General features: G+C 39.5%; 1 protein-coding gene across 1 annotated transcript; it reads right to left on the reverse strand.

Annotated features, from left to right (window-relative positions):
* Positions 1 to 10,663: 10,663 nt before the first annotated feature.
* Positions 10,664 to 21,628, reverse strand: LOC117288400 (NADH dehydrogenase [ubiquinone] 1 alpha subcomplex subunit 8-like). Its single transcript, XM_033769246.1, has 4 exons — positions 21,363 to 21,628; positions 15,461 to 15,630; positions 13,706 to 13,790; positions 10,664 to 12,409 (listed from the first exon to the last, which is right to left on the reverse strand). The coding sequence occupies exons 1-4, from the start codon at positions 21,483 to 21,485 to the stop codon at positions 12,272 to 12,274; spliced, it is 516 nt and encodes a 171-aa protein (XP_033625137.1). The 5' UTR covers positions 21,486 to 21,628; the 3' UTR covers positions 10,664 to 12,271.

The raw sequence follows: 21,628 nt of genomic DNA on the forward strand, positions 1-21,628 counted from the left end.
AGTTATAAATGCAAACCCCATTAAGATATATTCGTTATTGAATGACCGAAATGTTACTAGTTTATAAATAGTGTTGAGCTTGTAAGAGAAGCAGCTAGGCAAAATTGGAAAATTGTTATATACACCAAAACTGTTCTTACACTTTATAAAATAAAACTGAACCCTTGTAATAAACGTTCATACCAAAATAAAAACAGCTTTACTGTGACCACTAATTTGACTTTGCTCCAGCTATATTGTATTTCGTGTCGGACAAGTTGGTAGTCAAGATTCTTCTTTAGATATTAGTTAAATTAAAGGCAGTGGACACTGTTGGTAGTTACACAAAATAATTACTAGCATAAAACCGTACTTGGTAACGAGTAATGGGGAGAGGTTGATAGTATAAAACATTGTGGGAAACGGAATTTATTCCTCCATGCTCTGAAGTAATGTAGTTTTCGAGAATGAAGTAATTTTCCACGAAATTGATTTCGAGACCTCATATTTAGAATTTAAGGTCTCGAAATCAAGCATCAGAAAACACACAACTTTGTGTGACATTTATTTAATTATTATCTCGCAACTTCGGCGACCGATTGAGCTCAAATTTTCACAGGTTTGTTATTTTATGCATATGTTGAGAAGACTATCTTTAAGAATTATTCTCCTTAATAACTCTAGCATGAAAGCAAGCTTGCTTCGGTTATTATTGCATTCATTATCGTGTTGCAATTTTCCCGCGTAAAGAATTTGATTTTTATTATGTAAATGAGCATTCGGCATTCTTATTAATTATTTAGGTGTTTGCCCCATGCAAAGATGAATATGCCAGTCTCTTGATTGGCTTAGCAATCGTCTTAGAGCCATTTGAAGCATGTTGCATTATAAAGCGTTACCTCTTTGTATGTCATTGATCAGTTTGTTGTTATGTCCTTGATGGAGTCAGTAGCATCTTCAAAGCTTTTGTGGTCGATTCAATGCTTAATCATGGGAAAAACACAGCAGTTTCTTTGTCATACAACAGTGGATGAGCTAGACATAGAAAAGACACCAAATGCATTTTTCAATCCAGCAAAGGGGTTTATAATCACTAAGTGCATTTTTTCAAAAAGTGCCCGTCTTGAAACCATCAGCCAGCCAATGATTATTTGCCATTTGTTACACGTCTTTTCATTATCTTTAAACATGAATGGTCTTAATGTTAACGTTTTAGAATTTATTATTATTATTATTATTATTATTATTTATTCGGCAATTCACGTAAAAATACATTTGTTCTTAATATCGTCGTTAATTTTTTTTTCTTTTTTCTTCAGCCATTGTGAGATTTTGTATGCTGCGTGCCCCACATACAACGAGAAATCTTTAGAAATAAGCGATATTTTCGTTCCATTGCTTTAATTCGATTTGTTTAAGATTTACCCGAAAGCTTTTTTAACGGTTTTTCATTTGAAAAATCTTAAAACTTGATTAATTGTATTTGCCTACGACTTTTCATAATAATTGTACAATCATGGACGTTCCTTCCAGCGGAAGTGTTTGTTGTGGGGGGGGGGGGGTATACACATGGATGTTATGTAGACACACAGGTTATGTTGGGCTCACAATCACACTTGAGACAAATAATAAGTGACATTATCGCTTTGAATTCACGAATCAAACTTTAATAATAAAATAAGATTTTTTGTTTTGTTATTTTTGAGACCCGGAAGTCAATTGCGAAGACAGGTATCGCCGGTATCTTCATAGTCATTTGTATTGTGACATGACAGGGCCATGTGGGAAAGCCAACAGTGTATTTTTATTTAAGGCCGTGGATACTTTTGGTAATTACTCAAAATAGTTATTAGCATAAAACCTTACTCGGTATTAACGAGAAATGGGGAGCTGTTGGTAGTATAAAACATTGTGAGATAACGGCTCCCTCTCTGAAGCCACGTAGTTTTCGAGAAAAAAAAGTAACTTTCCACAAACTTGATTTCGAGACCTCATGATTAGATTTTGTGGTCTCGAAATCAAGTACGACTTCGTGTGACACTACAGGGGTGTTGTTTATTTCATTGTTATCTCCTAAATTCGACGACCAATTGAGCTCGAATGTTCACAGGTATGTTATTTTATGCATAGGCCTATGTTGAGATACACAAGTGAGAAGTGGTCTTTGACAATTTTTACAAATAGTGGTCCAGTGTCTCTTTTTAAATGTTATATGTATCCACCTGTACGCGTACGTTATTTTTGCATGGGGCTTTATGATCTGCTAAAGCGAAATGTTGTTTCATCATCCGTTGCCATAAAGCAGTAAATGTGAGCTGCTTGGGCCTAACTATTAAATAATTAGAAATATTTTATAAGGCACCGGAGTTCGCCAAGCCTTATTAAAAAGGGGGAGACCACACGACATAAAACATATCTGACGTTCCTGAACCCCCACCCAGCAAAAAAGTTCCAGAATCGGTACCTGGATGTAGGCTACTACAGAAAATAATGTCCTTAGGACTTCCATTTCAACCCAGCCAGTAGGCCTACTAATACTAATCGGAATTTACCAGGCCTAGAGCAATGCGGGGTTAACATTAAAAGTATGTATCTTGGCCCGATTATTTTTTCGATTAATCTGTACACGAACTCACCAGTGGCGTAACTAGGGGGACACATGCCCCCAATTGATGTCAGTGCCCCCCCCCCCCCCCCCCTAAATTTGTAATTTCAAAGTTTGATTGTGGTTTGATACTACACTAATTTCCAGAATAATGTTAAGTTTTATCAACTTTTATGGGGCACTGGTGTGGCCAACTTAATGTATCAAACCACACATAGTTTGTCGTACCTTTGCAATAGACGGTTATTATTTGTTTCCAAACGTACATATATTATGAGTAGGGCCTACGGTAAATAAACGTCCGCAAATGTATAATGACTATCGCCCCTGCGAACCCATTCTTCCACAGTCTGCCACGTGCTTCATTTGAGAAAATTTTTCTTCAGTCAAAATCGAAATCGAAATTCAAACCGCTTAGCTTCTTAGATCGCACTTAGATCGATGAATTTCGTGGGCGTTCTGAAGGTGCTTGTTCAATCCTTCACGTTCAACCTCATTTGAGGTTAAATGGCCTTAGATTGCACCACATAATGCACAATTTTATGGGGCCCTTAAGCGGGCCTCAGACCCTAACACGTAAAGGCTTCGCGCTCGTATGCTCCTTTTTTCGACATATTTACCCCTCTTATATTTTGGTCACGATCATCCATTCTTTTAAAGTTCCCCCCTCGAAACACGCGTGCCCCCCCCACCCCTCAAAAGTATACCTTACCGTGCAGCTAACTGCACGCCGCATGTGTGTGAGATCGGACTCCGAGTTTATGCATCGTGCATGCCAACGAAGAAAAGGCAATGAGACACGTCGTGCGGTACGGCACGGCCCAGCCATGCGCCTACGTTTAGCGTTAATTGCCGACTTTTGATGTTATAGTAATAAGATCATTTTTAGGAATGTAAAGGTGCTGAATATTATAAAGGGGGTTGTCAGTGATCCCTGAATTTTGTTAAAAGCTCAGTAGTGGGGGTGGGGGAGCAAAATCTTCACTTCTTTTCAAAACTATTTTCATATTGTCGGTTTTAATATTGGCCAGTTTATACAGTCAAGAAAGACAGCATTACTTTTGGGCGACGAGGATTTAACAAGAATTTGTAACCAGTCGTCTGCAGTCGTAATTACCATTAATGAGTTGTGTCACACATGAGCGACCTTTAACAAAATCATGTTACTCGGGTGACAGTCATGTAGTCAATTAGATGAGATATTGCACTGGTTATAATCACTCTCCCTGGTGTTTTCAAACAATAGAAGTCAAGGCAATCTGACGAACGTTTTGAATAAAACCATCACCAGATTTAAAATCAGGTGCAATTTTGTGCTTGGGAGTTCACCCTGACACAAGTACATACAGAACATGATGCGAAGAATTGGAGAAATATTACACTATATCTTGACTTCAAACAGGAGACTAATCATTATTTTTGCAAAAATGTCTTGCAAAATTGTCAATAATTTTGGCAATAACATGGCTACTTATTTTACCAGCCTTGATTGAACAAAATAGAGATAAAGAACTTAACAAACATTTGAGAGATCATGTATGGCTTGCGTATAATTTCACTGTGATTGTTAATAGCAGCAAGGCAAGTGATTTTTCTTTTGCTGCGCATAAAGGCAAGGGCACGTATTTCGTTGACATTCCTTCCACAAAAAAACGTTATTGAATAAGAAGCTTTCAAAGAATTGGTAACTGCATCACGCGCTTCTGCAAGAAATACTATAAACACTACATTTGCAATCGAACGCTTCATCACTTGCATCAACTAAAGGGGAAGATTTCTAGGAACGCCCTGTTTTATGAGGAATAATATCATGAGCTGCAGCTTCAAGCAAGATCACACTCTTCCATAAAAAGCTCACATGGAGCGAAGCTAGGTAATTTATTTAAATGTTCACTGTCGCATGGAAAGTAGGCGGGGCCAACATAGCCTTTGCCAATGCGCACGCTAGCTGGGGGTGCTGATTTCCCCCCCCCCCCCCCGGACCGTTGTGTGTTGTGCGTGTGGGGGGGGGGTGCTGATTGTGCTGGTTCTCTCCCCTCGGACCGTTGTGCGGGGGGAGGGGGGGGCACTCACGTAATTCAAGGCACACTGGATTTTCGGGGTTCACACCTCAGTGACTGAATCAATGCCCCGAGCCTCGTTAATAATTTGTAGGCCCTCATCATTTTCTGTAAATCACAGGATTTGAGGGCGCATTAAAATTTTGGGTGAGCCAGGCGCCGATAAAATGGTCATATTTTGTTCACAAGCGTCGACCCCTTTCCCAATGGCTGCATCTGTGTTTCGAAACTATCACCTCTGTGGCGGTTTGTTTCTGTACGAAGGCCGTAGCTCTCCCATATTAGAGCAAAAAAACGGAAGTGCACTAGATGCCACTGCATTTTGTGTTTTTTTTTTTTTTTTTGAGTGACTGAGGGACTTAAACATAATTATGTTTGTGTATTTTTGAATATTTTAACACTTTAGCGTTACTTTCGGTCGTCTGCGGATGATGTGTCCACATCATTACATGCCTGTGCATGTCCTTGCATGTCCGTGTAATGTTGGTGTAGAATGTGACTACGTATCTCCATGGTATCTCTATGTAAAATGAATGTAGGTCAAAAGTGAATAAACACGCCAGGTGGGGGCCGGTCTCTGGCGTTACTCACGAGCCTCGTAGTGTGACGTCAGATGTTCGGGCTAATTATAGGGTGCGTTCGATAAACTTCCCTGGGTCGACCCCGCGGTGCTCACTCGGGTGAGCTCCTGACAAGAGCTAATCGAACGATCACTCTCGCCCTCTCATGGTAACGGCATGCACCTCGGGTCACCCCCAAGTGACCAACTCCACAAGCAGGGCACTGTGGGCTGACCATGGTGAGCCCCTGGAATGACGTCAAAGCTATTCGAACGCACCGGCGGGGGCAGACCGGGGTCGACCCAGGGAATATAAACGATTCGCTCGGCCCCAGCGGCCAGTCTATCCAGGAAAGCAAGGCGCTGGGGCCGAGCGTTCGCTTGGCCCCAGCGGCCAGTCTATCCAGGACCGCTGGGATGGGCTAATCGCTTGCACAGATTCTTGTTCAGGAAGTAACGTCATGCGTACAGTGCATTGTGAGTGTGATGCATGATGGGACTGCGCATTATGAAACCATGGAGGACTAATTTATTCCTCCATGATGAAACCAATGACAGTGCATGATACGTTTGCCCATCCCAGCGCCTTTGGTTAAAGCAAGGCGCTGGGGACGAGCGAAGGGACGAGTGAAGCTAAACGAACGCACCCATCCATAAAAGGCTAAGATGAAATTGAGTCAAAGGAGGGCGCTATCATGATTGCGTGTAGTGCGCGACTTCACCTGGTTATTGTAACGTTGGTCACAATCGCAATGCATTGGGTATGGAGAATGAAAAGTGGCCCTCTTCTTTTCTCTGCTTAGTATCAGAACAGCAGAAATGAGCAAACGGGGCCGGCATGCAGGAGCCCGCCCACGGCCTCTGGTGTAAGTGGACGAAGCCGGGGTGGGGGGGGTCGACGAAGCTTTTGGGCGTCTGAGCATGGAGGGGAGTGGCACAAAAAAGCTCCCTTTGTAAATATTTTGTATTTATTGAAGGCTTCTTGGTTCAGTTCAAGCTTGAAATATCGTGTAAGACCAGAAAAGACTGTACATCTATATAAAACAATGATGTCGAAATTATACAAGTTTTAAAATCACAATGAAGGCCTAACTCATTGTAAAACAATAATTTGAAATAACTATGCTGACTTGCAAAGCAGTAAGTTAACCAATGCCATATAATAAGAGGACTTTTAGTCAGTTAGACGCGGGAAAAAAATTCAGCCCCACATCCTTGCCCAAAGACTTGTTGACATATTGTCCCTTTCATTTTGAACTACCTTTTACTCCGTTCACACTTTTTTCGTCTCAGTAATTCCATCCATTCCGATGTTGCAATTTCTACTACTGGAACTCGTTTTTATTGACTCCGTATGATCGATGAGCTGTGTCCTCTATTCAAAAGATGCAGATGGGTGCCGCCTTTATGATTCCCCATAATGAACATAAACCGTTTGTATTAGGCTATACGAAATTCTTTTTATTATGGTGTCAAGTTGTCTTTTTTGACAGCTGTCATAACGATTAGTTTTACAGTTACAGGAAATATTATTACATTTTGATACTTAAACGACTGAAAACCAGAAGTTCTTTCTTTGACAATAAAATAATACTGAACATAAAACAAATTTACAAAAGTAACATCGAGTGTTTCCTAAGCTTCAAAATGATACATAACTTGTCGACATGTACCATTCTTACGTACACCCCACCAGTCAGCAAGTACGTAGCGTTTTCATCTGACAATTTTCTCCGACTAAACGGCAAAAATTCACTTACAAAAAGTTCAAACCTGTGTGCTGTGCATGCACGCGCGGCCATTTTTTACCTCTTCCTCTGAAAATTAAGACTGCCCAAAACGTGATTTTCCAGCTAAAACATTGATCAAAATCGTCATGAAACTCAACGAAACATGTTGTGGGAAACACTTCTGGTGTATAGACGGCCAAAGGGGTTTAACTATGAAGAACAAAAAAGCAGCAATCTTCTACGGGAAAATCCGTATGTCGGCGTTTACACTTGGCGCGCCTGTCTGAAACAGGTGTACATGTACTTCAATTTCACTAGCATTCACTGGTCAAATCAGATCAATCACTTTCACTTGGCCGCAAGATGAACTCAAAAGCCAGGTCAACCATTCAATTTCATTTGTGAGCAAACATCTTGATATACCAATGTAGATAACTGACCACAAATATTTGCAACTATTTCTCTAAAGCATTTGATCGAATTGATCATAATATATTGGTTCAAAAATTGCTTCAGTTACAAGTACGGCCATGTATTGTGTCCTGGGTTAGTAAACTGCGCCAATAAAGTATCTAAACACTTACAAATGGTCAGATTTATCGGAACCTGAAATAGTATACACAAATTTAATTGTTTGTTTCTATTCACCGTTAATTTCTGCACGTTTTGACACATCTTGTGTTGCGCTACGATGTTGTTTGGTGGATTTATGGACACTTGAGTGGCTTAAGGTCGAATTTCAAAAGTTGCAAAAGCCCCTATTCAAGCTAAATCGTTGTATTGTGACGAGTATCTGCCAATCACCAAGAGCGCTCTTCACCAGGTAATGTCAACAACTTAGGAATAGGAGAAGCATGAGTGACGGTCACTGACAGCAAATACCCTGTGTTTTGCGTGTTTTTGATTTTGTATTTTAGATTTAGCCAAACTGTATTTTGTTTTTCATAACACATTGCCAGCATAAACCAAACTGTTCTGGAACAGGACGTACTGGACACGAGTTCCCCAAGGATAACAAGCGGTGTGCATGAGTTTTTGAGAGTGTTTCTTCTAGGATAATTAGCAAAAATTCCAAAATGCCGACCTACCAAAAATTGAGAAGAAATCTGAAGTTTAGTTGTGTGACAATGTATCTGATTTAATTTTCAAGAGGCTGAGAGACTTCTAAATATTTTTTGAGTATTTTTGAATTGTTAGCATTTACCATTGTTTGCTATAGGAGTTGTGCATCCTTACCTGGTATGTCTGCTGCCCTCTAGTGGCAGAGTACTCAAAAAGTCTCCCATAATGGCCGACCGTGTTAGTTCGCACAGTAAAAGGAAAACCGCGCAATTTCGAGGCAAAAGTGTGTGGATCATTGTATTCTTCTTTCAAAACATCTTTCCCACCATATGCATTTTATAAAAGAACGGTTACAAACGCTTGTTATAGACCAACTCGTCCGATCCAGGGCAACGTGTTCCTTTAATATAATTATGTGTGTATATATAATAATTGTGCCTACTAGGTTTTTTACCAATGTATTTAATGTATATAATAATAATTTCTTGTTTAATATCCTTTTCTTTGTTAACTTCTACTTGATGCAATTTTTAAAAACATATTATGATGTTGACAGTTTTTAACTACGAGACATGTTTTAATAAACCATTTTTTAATTGAATTGAATTTGTCTCTGTACAATGTTCACGCACCACTGGGGGTGTTCACTGGAGTGATCAAGCTTACGTAATATATTTATAAACAATTGACTTAAAAATTTAATAATATCGTGCCATTCGTGCAGAATAAAGTTGCTTTAGGAGGTGCGTTCCGCGTTGCGCAAAGGGTCTATTGTCGGTCTATTGTTGGTCGCACGACGGTCACGCGATTGAAATCTTGTATGTGATCCCAAGATTGAGGCCTAAAAACTGTGTTTTTTTTATGATTGCGCGTCAAGATTTCAATCGCGCGTCTGACTATAACTCGCCCTTAAAGGAACACGTTGCCTTGGATCGGACGAGTTGGTCTATAAAAAAGCATTTGTATCCGTTTGTTATAAAATGCTCATGGTTGAAAGATGTTTTAAAAGTAGAATACAATGATCCACACAAATTTGCCTCGAAATAGCGTGGTTTTCCTTTTACTTTAATCACTTTAACTAACACGGTCGGCCATTTATGGGAGTCAAAAATTTGACTCCCATAAATGACGGACCGTGTTATCCGACGATGTAAAAGGAAAACCGTGTAATTTTGAGGCATGTTTGTGTGGATCATTGTATTCTACTTTTACAACATCTTTCTAACCATATGCATTTGATAACAAACGGTTACAAACGCCTTTTCAAAGACCAACTCGACCGATCCAAGGCAACGTGTTCCTTTAAAGGGGGTTGTTCTAAAACCCCCTCGACCCCTCGACCATCGAATTTTGTGCGATCTTTTTTTCTGTACACCGAAATTGCCACAGTTTACAACCTCAGACAATCACGCACACAATTATTTTGTATGCTGACGACATCGACTACCATGCCTCGCAGAACACAACACAGCGTACGAGACACCATATGGAGGATTTTCTACCTCCATGGAGACACGTAGTATGCACGAAGCAAACTTCGCGTGATTGGCTGCCCAGATCGGGCCTGTGGCAATTACGATGTACAGATAAAAAAACGCGGCATTTCCACGTGTATCTCTTCGCCGATCCGAGATTATTATCCCAACTGGAAACCTGCGTTTACCGCCCGAGTACGATTACGGCCAACTCATTACGTGATGGACAGGCGGATCCATTTCCGGCCGATCGCTCCCGTCCTGTGTACTATGGTACTACTAGTTGCTCTAAGCGGAGCTCAAGGTTGTAGACCCGACCATGGAGGTAGAATTCTACCTCCATGACCCGACCGACCGAATGGCCACACGGACGTGTTTGGGGTCCCCAATCGGTGTGCACTTGTCGTGCGGAAGCGGAGAGTAAATACTCCCAATTCTGTGTGGCTGATGCAGATAAATATAACCGCAGTCTCAGACTTGAAGTCAAGCCTAGTCGTGGAAGGAAGTTGCGTCACGGATCACACACTGTGAATTCTAAATCGGGGACTGAATTCTTACTCGGCCGTAAAGCGACATTTTATGCATTCGGAATTGGGACATTCTTCGAACACGGGGCGGACGTCGTTGGGTCGAGGGGGTTTTAGAACAACCCCTTTAAAGGAACATGTTGCCTTAGATCGGTCGAGTTGGTCTTTGAAAAGCGTTTGTAACCGTTTGTTGTAAAATGCAGAAAGATATTTTAAAAACAGAATATAACGATCCCCACAGGTATCACTCGAAATTGTGTGGTTTTCCTTTTACCTCATCGACTAACACGGTAGGCCATTTATGGGAGTCAAATTTTTGACTCCCATAAATGGCCGACCATGTTAGATCGCAAAGAAAAAGGAAAACAATTTTGAGGCAAATTTGTGTGGATCATTGTATTCTACTTTGAAATCATCTTTCTAACCATACGCATTTTATAACCAACGGTTACAGACGCTTTTCAAAGACCAACTCGACCAATCCAAGGCATCGCGCCCTTTAAGTCGCAAAATGCCCTTGGTGTGTGCGCCATTCATGGCAACAAATAGCCCCGGGACTCGCTCTCTGGCCATTCCAACAACACACCTAATAAACAGCATTTTTAAAGCTAATTATCAATCACAGGTTCCTCAATGTGCCTAAAAGGCAAACAAACAAGACAATCAAACGGTCTTTGATAACAATTTATTTTAACACGTAAATCATTCTCATAATATTATATCACTCAAAAACACAACTCCCCCAAAATTCTAATTTTAATTAAACCAAATTTACTTTTCTTTAACTGGTAACTTTCAACAACTGTTTTTGTTTTTGTAGAATGCTTTGTATCTGGATTATCCACAGAAAGCACCTTATGAAGATATTTTACCACTGGTTTCATATTTGATTTGTGCTCACCGGAATAGAAAATAAATGTTTTAGTTAAGTTTGGAAACCTTTCGATGCAATGCATCTCTTTTTGAGCTGTGTTTCATGTCACTTGGAAACGAGGAAGTGATGGAAATACAAACCATGGTAATACAAACGTTTTCCATATCTGACACATTTCTCTTATTTTATGTATAATGGTTCATTCCAATATATTTTCATGACCGAGTGAGTAAAAGTGTGAAGACCTGGGGCCGATTTCACAAAGAGCTAAGATTGATTTTTACTGCAAATCAATTGCAGCTGCTCAGTAAAGTGTGATGTCACAATACAAATCACTTTGGTAACATTGACAATTTGTCTTGTGGTGATTTTTATTGCCTTGTGAAATCGGCGTCGGTTTTCTTTGCATTGATGATTTAAGTTCAAGTAAGCAAGAATACAAATTTAATTGGGTTTTCGGTCAAAATACAACAATTGGACAAAGACCAAGCCCATTTATGTATTCTTATGATTCAGTCGAGATATACATGTAGGGGAGGAGAACCCCACCAAAATGGTGACCGGTATGAGAGGAGAACCCAACCCAAATGGTGACCGGTAGGGGAGGAGAACCCCACACAAATGGTGACCAGTAGGGGAGGAGAACCCCACCCAAATGGTGACCAGTAGGGGAGGAGAACCCCACCCAAATGGTGACCGGTAGGGGAGAACCCCACCCAAATGGTGACCGGTAGGGGAGGAGAACCCCACACAAATGGTGACCGGTAGGGGAGGAGAACCCCACCCAAATGGTGACTGGTTGATAACCTTTCATACATCACTTAATTTAGTGATAAATTGAACACATTGTACACATTAACTTATACCTGTTTCTTTTGCTAATGGCAACCCCTAATAAACAGGTACAGTAGCACACTCAAGAGTCCTTCTTTCCATTCTGAAAACTGTGTAGTCATGCTGTTTATATTTTTCGCTTACAACTGTCTTTCTGAAAGGGATTTAACCGGTAACAGCGCGTTAACAAGTTAAAATATGTAAGCTCAAAGAAAGTCATTATTAATATTTTTAAATAAATCTTATCTGTCTGAAAAAAACTGATTTAATGAGAAACAAAAGCATATAATTCAAACAAGAAACATTGAGAAAATGGTGAAAACATCTAAACTATTTTTGGGGTTGAACAAAGAATTGACTAGAGTGAACCAAAAATGACTAGAGTGAACTGAGATTTGAACCAATGACCTCCGGATTAACGTGCCGGCGCTCTACCAAGTGAGCTATATAGCCCTATGTTGAAGGTCTCCCTATTTTATCAATATCTTTGATCAGGGGTTCCAGTCAGAAGCCATACAGCCAATAACTGCCGTCACACTAAAATTATGATACAACCTGGAAATGTGTTAACCCCAAAAGAAAAACCTTGATCCATGCTTGGAAGCTGGAACATTGCCTGGTTCAATCTCTGGTATATACGTTGGTTCAGGCTTGGGCCTCAGCAATGACTCAGGTTGAGGTCTTTCAGTCTTAACAATTGTAACCTTGGGAATAAATAGATTAAAATACACTGTTTAAAAATGCATTTTTTAACTGCAAGGTATTTTAGTGTACAAAACTTTCAAATTCTAAAAATTAAACTGTGAAGTTTGTCATCTGTTTATTGATGAATGTAAATATTTCACTTTTAACATGAAGAATTTTTATTTGTGATGCGATCTAGCAAAATAAGTTGTTTGTCGACTCTTGTCATTTTTAATTTGTTTATACATCTGAAAAGAGGAAAAGCTGTGCTTTAATACTTTAAAACTTCATTGTTATACAACCTTTTGTTCAAAAGTTGTGAAAGGAGAAACACCAAAAGATTTGAGTTACTGAAAAAAAAGAAATGGGTTTAAAACCCTTCTTTACTGCGCAAATACATCGCACACATGCCCTGCGTATAACTTTGGTTGCTGGCGAACGCCTTTGAAGTTTGATTAGTTTAAATTTTAGTTATCAACAAGCGATTAACATGCAGCAAACAGCACAATCTTGACATGACAACAGTCTTAAGATAGCGCAAAATTCCCCTCCAAGGGTTTAAAGGTCGAACGTCCTAACATCACAACGCATGTGAAGTACGAGTTGCTATTTGTTCTGTGTGTATGTACAGACTGTATTGTAATTTACCATGTATCGCACGCACAATACACACAGTAATGGTGATCTCCACTTTTTCGCGATAAACTTATTGGTGTTTTCACACAAGTGTTTATGTGATGTGTATGATTTTGCAAAGGGTTTGAGGTGTAGAAGTTATATGTATGTAACAGAGGCACTCAGATTCATTTTCAAAGTAATGTTGTGATTGTTTTCAATCACTATTGAAGTATTTTTGCCATTGAGCGATGACAACAAAGTCGAGAGAACTTGTGTAACAAACCCACGCAAACAATGTTTTCAATTTTTGGTTTATTTCTTTCTCTCACCGTGTACATCACCCAACTTTATTCCCATGCTAACTTTAATCCCTTGATGATCTCCAATCTAAAATATAGATATTTTGGGATTTGAATCTACAAACAAAAATATTTTGAAAATGATACCCTTGTTGTCCTGTTTTGACTTGTTTCTCCGTAATGAAATTGCAGACATACGACTAATCTAGCTCGCTCGCATCACATTTGTGCAACTTTGTAATCCAGCGAACAATCTTACCAAATGTAGGTTTTTCTCACCTTTGAAAGTCTGGAATATTTCCTCATTGCACTTGGGTTGTCAACTCTTTTGTTTTAACATCTCTAGTTAATTATACTTTTATTCTGAAACTACACTGAACACTCACTAACTTTACTTACCTGGTTAATTTCTCCTAATTCAGGTCGAACCCAACCAAGATTATCCAAAACACACTTGTCAAATTTCCCCTGCGTTTTACGGCAACTGACAACATAAACAGAACCATTTCATAGCAAATTCAATTTAATTAAAGCATACGTTTCTCGTTTATTTTTAGCATAAAACAGCAGATCCCTCATTCTGCATTGTATATGTATTTCACAAAATTATCATATCTGGAATGACATACAATGTAATGAATGTTTAGTTATTCCTTCTTGACCCCATTTGACTGGGTCACTGCAAGAACAAATTGTTGTGTCACTGCAAAAATAGTGCATCTATCAGTAATGTATGACTTCATGTATCTGAAAATAAACAAGAACCACGATGGCATAACTGCCTTGCCAATTAATACAAATAATATTACCACAGAACAACCACAACTTAACTTTATGATGACATCAAAGACATTTAAAACAACATGACTATTGAAATCTACATGCTCAAAAATGCCTTGTAGAAGTTTGATCATTACCAACAAAAAATTGAAATGTTAATTGTGTGCATAATCTCATTTTTGCCCACTGTACACCAGATTGTGGCATTTCATTAAACGCAGTGGACACAATTGGTAATTACTCAAAATAATTATCATCATAAAACCTTAATTGGTGGCGAGTAATGGAGAGAGGTTGATGGTATAAAACATTGTGAGAAACGGCTCCCACTAAAGTGACATAGTTTTCGAGAAAGAAGTAATTTTCCACGAATTTGATTTCGAGACCTCAAGTTTAGAACTTGAGGTCTCGAAATCAAGCATCTGAACGCACACAACTTCGTGTGACAAGGGTGTTTTTTAATTTCATTATTATCTCGCAACTTCGATTACCGATTGAGCTCAAATTTTCACAGGTTTGTTATTTTATGCATATGTTGAGATACACCAAGTGTGAAGACTAGTCTTTGACAATTACCAAGTGTCCACTGTCTTTAATAGCGTGTTGAAAATGAATACCCCATACATGTACACATTAAGCTTAGTACACATGTATAGTAAGAGTGAAAATGATGTATACACGTATAGCAGAGTGAAAATGAATACCCCATATACATGTATTGTAAGAGTGAAAACGATTACCCCATACATGTACACATGTATAGTAAGAGTGAAAACGATTACCCCATACATGTATACATGTATTGTAAGAGTGAAAACGATTACCCCATACATGTACACATGTATAGTAAGAGTGAAAACGATTACCCCATACATGTACACATGTATAGTAAGAGTGAAAACGATTACCCCATACATGTATACATGTATAGTAAGAGTGAAAACGATTACCCCATACATGTATACATGTATAGTAAGAGTGAAAACGATTACCCCATACATGTATACATGTATAGTAAGAGTGAAAACGATTACCCCATACATGTATACATGTATTGTAAGAGTGAAAACGATTACCCCATACATGTATACATGTATAGTAAGAGTGAAAACGATTACCCCATACATGTACACATGTACAGTAAGAGTGAAAACGATTACCCCATACATGTATACATGTATAGTAAGAGTGAAAACGATTACCCCATACATGTACACATGTATAGTAAGAGTGAAAACGATTACCCCATACATGTATACATGTATAGTAAGAGTGAAAACGATTACCCCATACATGTACACATGTATAGTAAGAGTGAAAACGATTACCCAATACATATACACATGTTTAGTAACAGTGAAAAAAACTCCTTACCGATGGAATTTTTGTTCACTGTAGTCAAGACAAGTCCAGTAGTCTGTGAAAGACTCACTGCAAGAAGCCTGAATTTGCCTAAAAAAGCTGAAGGCACACTCCGTCACCATCTGACCCTCCTTCAAGCATTTCCTGGGATCTTTCTCTTCTTCCTTGCAGAGCATAAACTCCTAATACATAAAAAACAAATATTAAGAAATCTTCTGGACAGCTGATCCAAGTTTAAATGACCTTTAAATTTAGCAACAATGAATCTTGAAAGGCAAACAATTGAACCCCAACCTCAAGATGGTAAATGTAATGATGTCATCAGGTTTTGAATTACACTAATTCAAAATTGAAAATATGGAGTACCAGTACATAACCGATGTTGACAATCTACTTCAGAAAGATCATCTCTAACCTCGTCTTTCAGTCAAGAATGGAGGTTGAACAATAAAACAAAAAATGCACTTCTATCTCATCTTACTCTTGCCCACAATTGATTTAAAGCCATTGGACACTTTTGGTAAACAGTATTGTCCAAAGGCCCACACTTTGTGTATCACAACTTATATATAAAATAACAAACCTGTGAAAATTTAGGCTCAATCGGTCATCGGAGTCGGGAGAAAATAACGGGAAAACCCACCAATATTTCTGCACGTATCGCCGTGTCATGACATGTGTTTAAAATAAATCAGTAATTCTCGATAACGAGAATTGATAATTGTTTTAATGTTTTCTCAAAAAGTAAAGCATTTCATGGAATAATATTTCAAGAGAAGTCTTTCACTATTACCTTATAATTTACAGGGTTTACCCTGTAAATTATTTGTAAATCTGTGAACTTTTTGTTTCTGTCCCGCAGGTGTATAATGGCTTTGACGACATCATCCCAAAAGAATTGCATTTCATCTACACACTAAGGTTTTAAAAACATCTACTTGAGCGGAATGTTTTTAACCGAAATGCTATGTTAACTTGTTTATAATGAGTTTGTTCACCATTTAAATGTAATTTTGATATTTGTTCACTTCTGAACTTTTCGTAATTATCAAATAAAAAATCAGGCAACAACCTTAAGGCTTTGAAAAATTAAAATCACTTCTGCCGTTGATGGTGCCTGTCAAAAGGACAATGCTTTGATGTCATGCTTGGGAGTTTGCTTTGTGATACTTCCACGCTGCAACAAAGTGGCAAGACAAATTGGAGCTCCCAACTATGAAGTCACATGAGTGATTACGTAACAGAGCTTTTCGCGAATCTTTCAGAAAAGCGCTGGATAATTCAAACTTATTCATACTCTGAAACGCAAACATAGTAATTTCTCTAACCAATTCACTTTGTGACACAAATAGCCCAACGAAGCAGGGGTGTCCCTTTAAAAAAGAAAAGAGATGTTGGAGTATACCACTCATCTTATATTCTGCCCACAAGAGACTTACAATGTAAATTGCTACTCATACTCAAGTATTACTTGAATGTGTAATGCTACCTCATACTATTGGACTAAACCTGACCCAAAGAGTTCTTTTAAAACAAGTCAAGTAGCCATTGTCTCTTTCCTTTGAGTCTCATTCGTAATGAACCCGTAACATCAGTGGCCAAGACATTAAGGCTTTGCAGATCTATTGCAGTACACCTTAGAGTGTGCTGTTGTACAACTGATGCATTCGATCCAATCTTCCAATGGTGGACAGCCTGCTCGACTTCAAACATCTCCACAGCAAAGCATTCAAGCAGAGAAAGGATCAACAGAAGGAAAAACAAAAGGTACAACACAACAAGCAATCTGGATCCCGTGACCTTCCTCTCCTTCAAATACAGTCTCAAAATGCACTTTGGGTGAGTTTTAAGTTTCAACTTGTTCCAGGGAGAGCAGTTTTTGATGTGGTGTGGAAGATTGTTCCATAGTTCAGGTGCAGTGAATTGGAGGGCACGTTGAATATATGATTTGTTGAGAATGCGGAGTGGGAAGATCTTTGTTGCTGGAGCAAGAGAGTTCTTGATGGTTGATGTTTGCTAATTAATTCTTGGAGGTAAACCGGGACCATTTCAATATTTTCAAAGTTATCCTGGATTTTACTGGTAGTCAATGCAGCTGTAAGATTAGTGAAGCGGGTTTACATAGCGTGTTAAGGTGATTAACCTAGCTGCCGAATTTTGAATGCCTTAAAATTCATTCATAAATACCTAAGACAGTTTTGCTATTCCTAGTGGTGGAGAGCGCGTCACGTGTGGGTGTTTAAACCTTTGATAATGGGCGTGACACTCGAGCTTGCACCTGTGCTTAAAGGACAGTTTCTTCATTCCTATTGGTCGAGAGCAACAGCCGGGACAGTTGTGCCACATCACGCGATGTGCGCGACGCTTACAACAATCTCCTTATAAGGAGTTGTTTACCCGAGGGCCTTACCATTTCATAGCTGGAGGGGTGTTGTGTTGAAAGAAATAATCAAACAAAATAATTTTTGCATTTATTTTACTTTTTGACAAAAAGTGTTGATGTTTTTTGACCAAAAAGGTATTTATGAATGGGTCTCAAAGTGTGTTGAATCGGTTTTCAACTAGTGGTTTTGAAACCCGTCGAGGCCTGGTGCATGTTAATTTACCTCGACTTCGTCTTGGTAAAATTATCAAAAACCAGGCTTCGGCAGGTTTAAACCACTAGTTGAAAACCTCTTCACCACACATTGCTTCCCTTATTGAGTTGTGAGTCTGCTGGTAATCTGTTGAGAGACTGCTAGTAGTTACAGTCGAATACCGGACACTTCGGCACCTTGCAAACTCAGCACCCACAAACTCAGCATCTTGCAAACTCGGCACCTTGCAAACTCGGCACCCACGAACTCAGCATCTTGCAAACTCGGCACCCACTCTTAGCTTGTCATGAACGGTCAAGTGGAAATAAAACAGCATACAGAATGTTATACAGACATGTACACAATTAAATTGGTTTGAATCTTGTTGAAATAATAGCTTTGTAAACAATGTAAGGCCACGTTATGCAAGCTGATAAGTCTCCGTAGCACGGCAAACTTTGTGGAAAATTCGTCAGAGATTCCCCCCCCCCCCCGATTTTCCGTCCACGTGGTCAGTTTGTAAAACGTCATGTTTGCATACATTGCGTCCATGTACAGTACTGTAGGTGAATTGAAGGCTCCCTACTGTGCCAATTTTGAGTGTTGGGCTTTTTTAGTGATAAGTGTCTTTGAAGATTGACGACTATAAGTGGGATTTTGCTAAGGGCATTTTTTCAGAATGGTAGCTGCACCGTTGGGGCCTTTGTTGCAATGTCTCCCCGATTTTGCTGCTAAAATTATTATATTGCTGTAGGCTAGATGACGTAAAAGAATTCCCGGTTTTGATCGTATTCTCACAGTCTGCAATGCATACACAACACGCAAATGCACCTTGCAGTGCGTTTGCGTGTTAATGCTGTGCAGTCAAGATACAGTGACATAAAATTAAGTGCGTCTTACATCTTGCGTCTTGCACGCAAATGTATACACGTACGCACGGCAGAAGACAACACTGTGAGAATACGATCAAAACGGGAATGGGTGTGCCTGAGGAGGGTCAATGAGAAGGTCGCGGACTTCCTGTGCAACATCGGGTGGAAGGGAGGCCACAATGTGAGCAAACTTGGTCGCCTGTGAGGTGATCCTTCTGGTTTGAAACTGTGCTTCGACTTGTGCAAACCACAATGTGGGGTCGTTTTGCCAAAAAGGGGGCAGCTTCAGACTAACCCCAGCAAGTGGTATTGGTACAGCCACGGGAATGTCCTCAACATCTGGTTTCTTAGTGGCCATAGTCGATTATAGTACACAAGATGTAGCAGACAAATCAAGTGGATGACTCGTGAGTCGAGATCACACACAAGCAAATGTTCCGTGGGAACAAGGTTGGCTCTCAAAATTCAGGGTCACCAATGAAGTAAATATAAAAACTGTCAATTTACTTACTCAAAAGCACTGAGAAAGTCAACAAAGATGACCATCCACTCTTCCAGGAGTCAGTCACGGGCGATGGTCAAAATGTGGTAGAGCCAACTAGTGCAGTGCATGTACTCCAAAGAATCAAACCGAACGAATTGCAACTAGGAATTTTTCTGATTTTCCACAGACAAATGGTGCTCAAATCCGTCCACAAAGTACTCGGAGTGAAGTCGGGTAGTGTACAAATAGTGCAGTCAAATAGGGTTTTCCTGAATACCCTTAAAAGAAACTTAACGGAAGTTATGAAACCGATGGTGGAGCAAAGAACTGTGCATGTTCACATGTGGACTTCCAAAAACAAGATGGCATTGCCCATGAAATAAGCTGAAGCACATGGCGAAAGTCAACTGCTGTTGCATGTTGCAAAATAAATAGCAATAAGTCACTACACTATTTTCTGTTATCTCTGTGTCAGATACCCGTCCTCCCCAACACTTGCTCACAAAACTTATTGACCCCTGGGGTGTTATACCTATTCGATAGTTGAATGATGTTTATAAAAGGCAACGTTTCATGGATGTCTCACCAAAAATGCCCCAAATTACGGAAATATCCAACGCATTACCTTCAAAAGTGCCAACTGGCCTCTCTATATGTTTGAGATGTAACACCAAGCATGAAATTGTACTCGCAGAAATTTTTCTGGCTAAAAAATGATGATTTTTGAGCAATCCGCTGGACCATCAATCTCTTCATGCCTATCTACAACCATTGCAGTGCATTGTGGGTCTGGATCATTGATTTTTTTTTTTCCAGGCCGAACGTCGGTGATTAACCCATTATCTGCACACGTCCGTTCGTCATAGAAAGAGAAAAAATATGCGATCCAAGCTTTGTGTACAAAACACATGTCCACCCGTCTGGGAACCACAAAATACTGGTACCCTGTGCGAGCCAGTTACTGGGTCTAATGTATACCAAAGATTATAGTGCGCCGAAGCTGAAGGCGCAAGATGCAGAACTGAAGCTTTAGCGCATGTTGGAAAGTTTACCTGTAGATTCGGGCTCGGCATAATGAAGGCTAAATAAAGCCTTATAAAATGCCCATCCATATTCACACAAAACTTACTGCAAAAGTACTGAATGCAATGGAAGTAGCCAAGTCAAATGTGTAGAGCAGAAGTGATTGTACATATATATTTCCATATCCTGTGGTGAACATCCTGCAAGCTATACATGTCAATGTTTTTGGTGAGGAGGTAGTCGTCAATGCCATTTTTGAAGACGTTTGTTGATGGGGAATGAACAACTGCAGCCTGTTATTTTTTCCAAACATTTCAGACTCTGCTCTGTGCGAAGTTGTTCTGGCGAATTCTAATTGTACTGCGTTCTTTATTTATCTTCAAGTCATGACCCGTTCAGTCCCTTTACATTTCTTGACATGTCAAATAGCTTGTGTGGATGAACATCCTGGGGCCCATGCATCACTTTGAAAACTTGTATGAGGTCACCCCGTGAAATATGCGTGGGCGCCATTTCAGCAAGTGAATGTTTTGTTTTCCATCCATAGGATGAATGGTCATTATCTGCACTGATCATGCTGATCTATTTGTATCAAGAGGTACTTGCCTAAAAATGGCATCCAGAGGGATTTCACATTTCAGCTCGAGTTCTGCATCTTTCGCATTCGGTAATCTATAATCTTTGAAAACAGGACGTCCATACCATGGATAACTTTTAATTAAGAAAGTAGGTATGGCGCCACCACTTTTTCACTCTTTTTTACAAAATTTAAAAGGGAAATTCTCATTATTGAGGTAAATTAGATACTATATAGTATATTACTTCATATCGAATGAAAAAGTGGTGGCACAATACAGAAACTTTTTTTTTACCATGAATAAAATATAAAAGCACCAAGTCTCACCGCATTGTTGCACTTCGGCCTTTTTTTTGGGGGGGGCCCAAAACTTTGCAATTACCTTGTTAGGTTTATCACACTGTCGTGCGAAATGATGTGCACCACCCCGTAATGCAGATGATGTCAAAGGAAGCACGGGTGTATTTAGTTCTTCATCAGCTGGTAACTTAATTACTCCAGGCATACTGCCGAAAAGTCAGCAAGAATCGAATAATAAAGAGGGAAGACAATTTTGATGATTAACTGCCTACTTCTTTAAGAACCTGCTCTCGTGCTACACAGTTCGCAGAGTGCTAGTTAGTAGCTAGGAGGACATCACGTACGTAC

The sequence above is a fragment of the Asterias rubens genome, chromosome 3 (genome assembly GCF_902459465.1).
Source record: "Asterias rubens chromosome 3, eAstRub1.3, whole genome shotgun sequence".
In the NCBI taxonomy this organism is placed as follows: Eukaryota; Metazoa; Echinodermata; class Asteroidea; order Forcipulatida; family Asteriidae; genus Asterias; species Asterias rubens.